Here is a 1,282-nt window from a genome sequence, read left to right on the forward strand (position 1 = left end):
CTTCAGGGTGCTGCCAGAATCCAGTGCCTTGCGGCTGTGGGTCTGAGGGTTCCGATTCCCTGCCGGCTGTCGGCAGTGGCTGCTCTCTGCTCCTAGAGGCTGCTCATGGGCTGTGGTCCCCGTGTCCTCAAAGCCAGCTATGGAGGATCTCCCTGGTGTGAGATCTCTGTCATGCTGTGAATCTGACTTTCTCCAGAAAAAGATGGGCACACAGGCCAGATGGGCAGCAGCTGGTCTGCCCACCGCTGCGTGCCTTGCACCCATCCCTGACCAGGGCCGAGAAAAGTAAATACAAGCCAGGAAGGGAGGGGGGAGTGTCACCCCCTGGGACTCATGGCAGATCCCTGGATGAGGGTTGGTGGAGTCAGATCTGGTGAGCCCCAAAGAGGAGAGGAGGCAGGAGGTGGGGAGTGGGGGTTGGGGGTGGCCTTTAGCTTTATTAGGCATCTTGGCCTCAAGGCAGAAGAGATGTGGGGTATGGGCAGGTCCCCGGATGAACCAGGAGACTGAGGGACCCCAGCAGCTGGCTCCAGGTCAGCCTCACTGGCTAGCATTAGAAGCTTACGTGAGCCTGAATCCAGGGGCTATATGTGGCCATGTTGGTGTAGACACCTGGACGGTTGGGCAGGGCACAACCCTTGCCCCAGCTCACCACGCCCACCAGGACCCAGCTCCCAGACTGCAGGCAGGTCAGGGGTCCCCCAGAATCACCCTGCAGGAGAAAGAGGAGCCTAGGTCTCAGCCCTCCCAGGACCTCAGAACAGTTCTCAGGGTTCCAAACCCCTGGGGTGGTGCCTCTGGGTTGGGGGCCAGGACCCTGAGCCTTCGTTGGTATGTCCTGGGTCCTGGAGTTTAGGGAGGCAGGGTGCTAGGCACAGGGATGGGACTCCGGAGGCTGGGGAGGTGGGGTGCACACCTGGCACGCGTCCTTGTGGCCCTGGGGGTAGCCGGCACACAGGCTCCCAGACAGCACAGTGGGCTTTGCCAGGGGCACCTCCGCGCCCACGTGGTAGAGGCGGTCGCAGGTGGGCGAGTCCGAGAGCGGCACCCTTACTCCCTGTAGCGGCCGCCACTCTGGGAGGGGCACTGGGGGAAGAGGAGGAACCTCTGAAAGGAAGGCGTGGAGCCGGGGTCAGTGGGAGAAGCTGAGTTCTGAGAGAGAGGAGATTTGGTTCCCGAGAAGCCGCGCTGGGTCCTGGATTGGGGCAGTGAGGGACTGGGATTTCCGGTCAGTTGGAGAAGGAGATAGGGGCTCCCCGATGCCTCGGAGCCCCGCCCTCCT

The 1,282-nt window shown here is 62.4% G+C and overlaps 1 protein-coding gene across 1 annotated transcript in view; it reads right to left on the reverse strand.

Moving 5' to 3' along the window:
- Positions 1-345: 345 nt before the first annotated feature.
- The window catches only part of LOC105541569 (serine protease 33-like), an 8,587-nt gene continuing 7,650 nt past the window's right edge, over positions 346-1,282 (reverse strand). The window contains exons 3-4 of the mRNA XM_011982653.1: positions 917-1,107; positions 346-712 (exon numbers count right to left, since the gene is read on the reverse strand). Of these exons, the coding sequence (XP_011838043.1) occupies positions 554-712; positions 917-1,107 (350 nt within the window). The 3' untranslated portion in view covers positions 346-553. The remainder of the gene's footprint in view (positions 713-916; positions 1,108-1,282) is intronic.

This window comes from Mandrillus leucophaeus, unplaced genomic scaffold (assembly GCF_000951045.1).
Source record: "Mandrillus leucophaeus isolate KB7577 unplaced genomic scaffold, Mleu.le_1.0 Scaffold240, whole genome shotgun sequence".
NCBI classification, from domain to species: Eukaryota; Metazoa; Chordata; class Mammalia; order Primates; family Cercopithecidae; genus Mandrillus; species Mandrillus leucophaeus.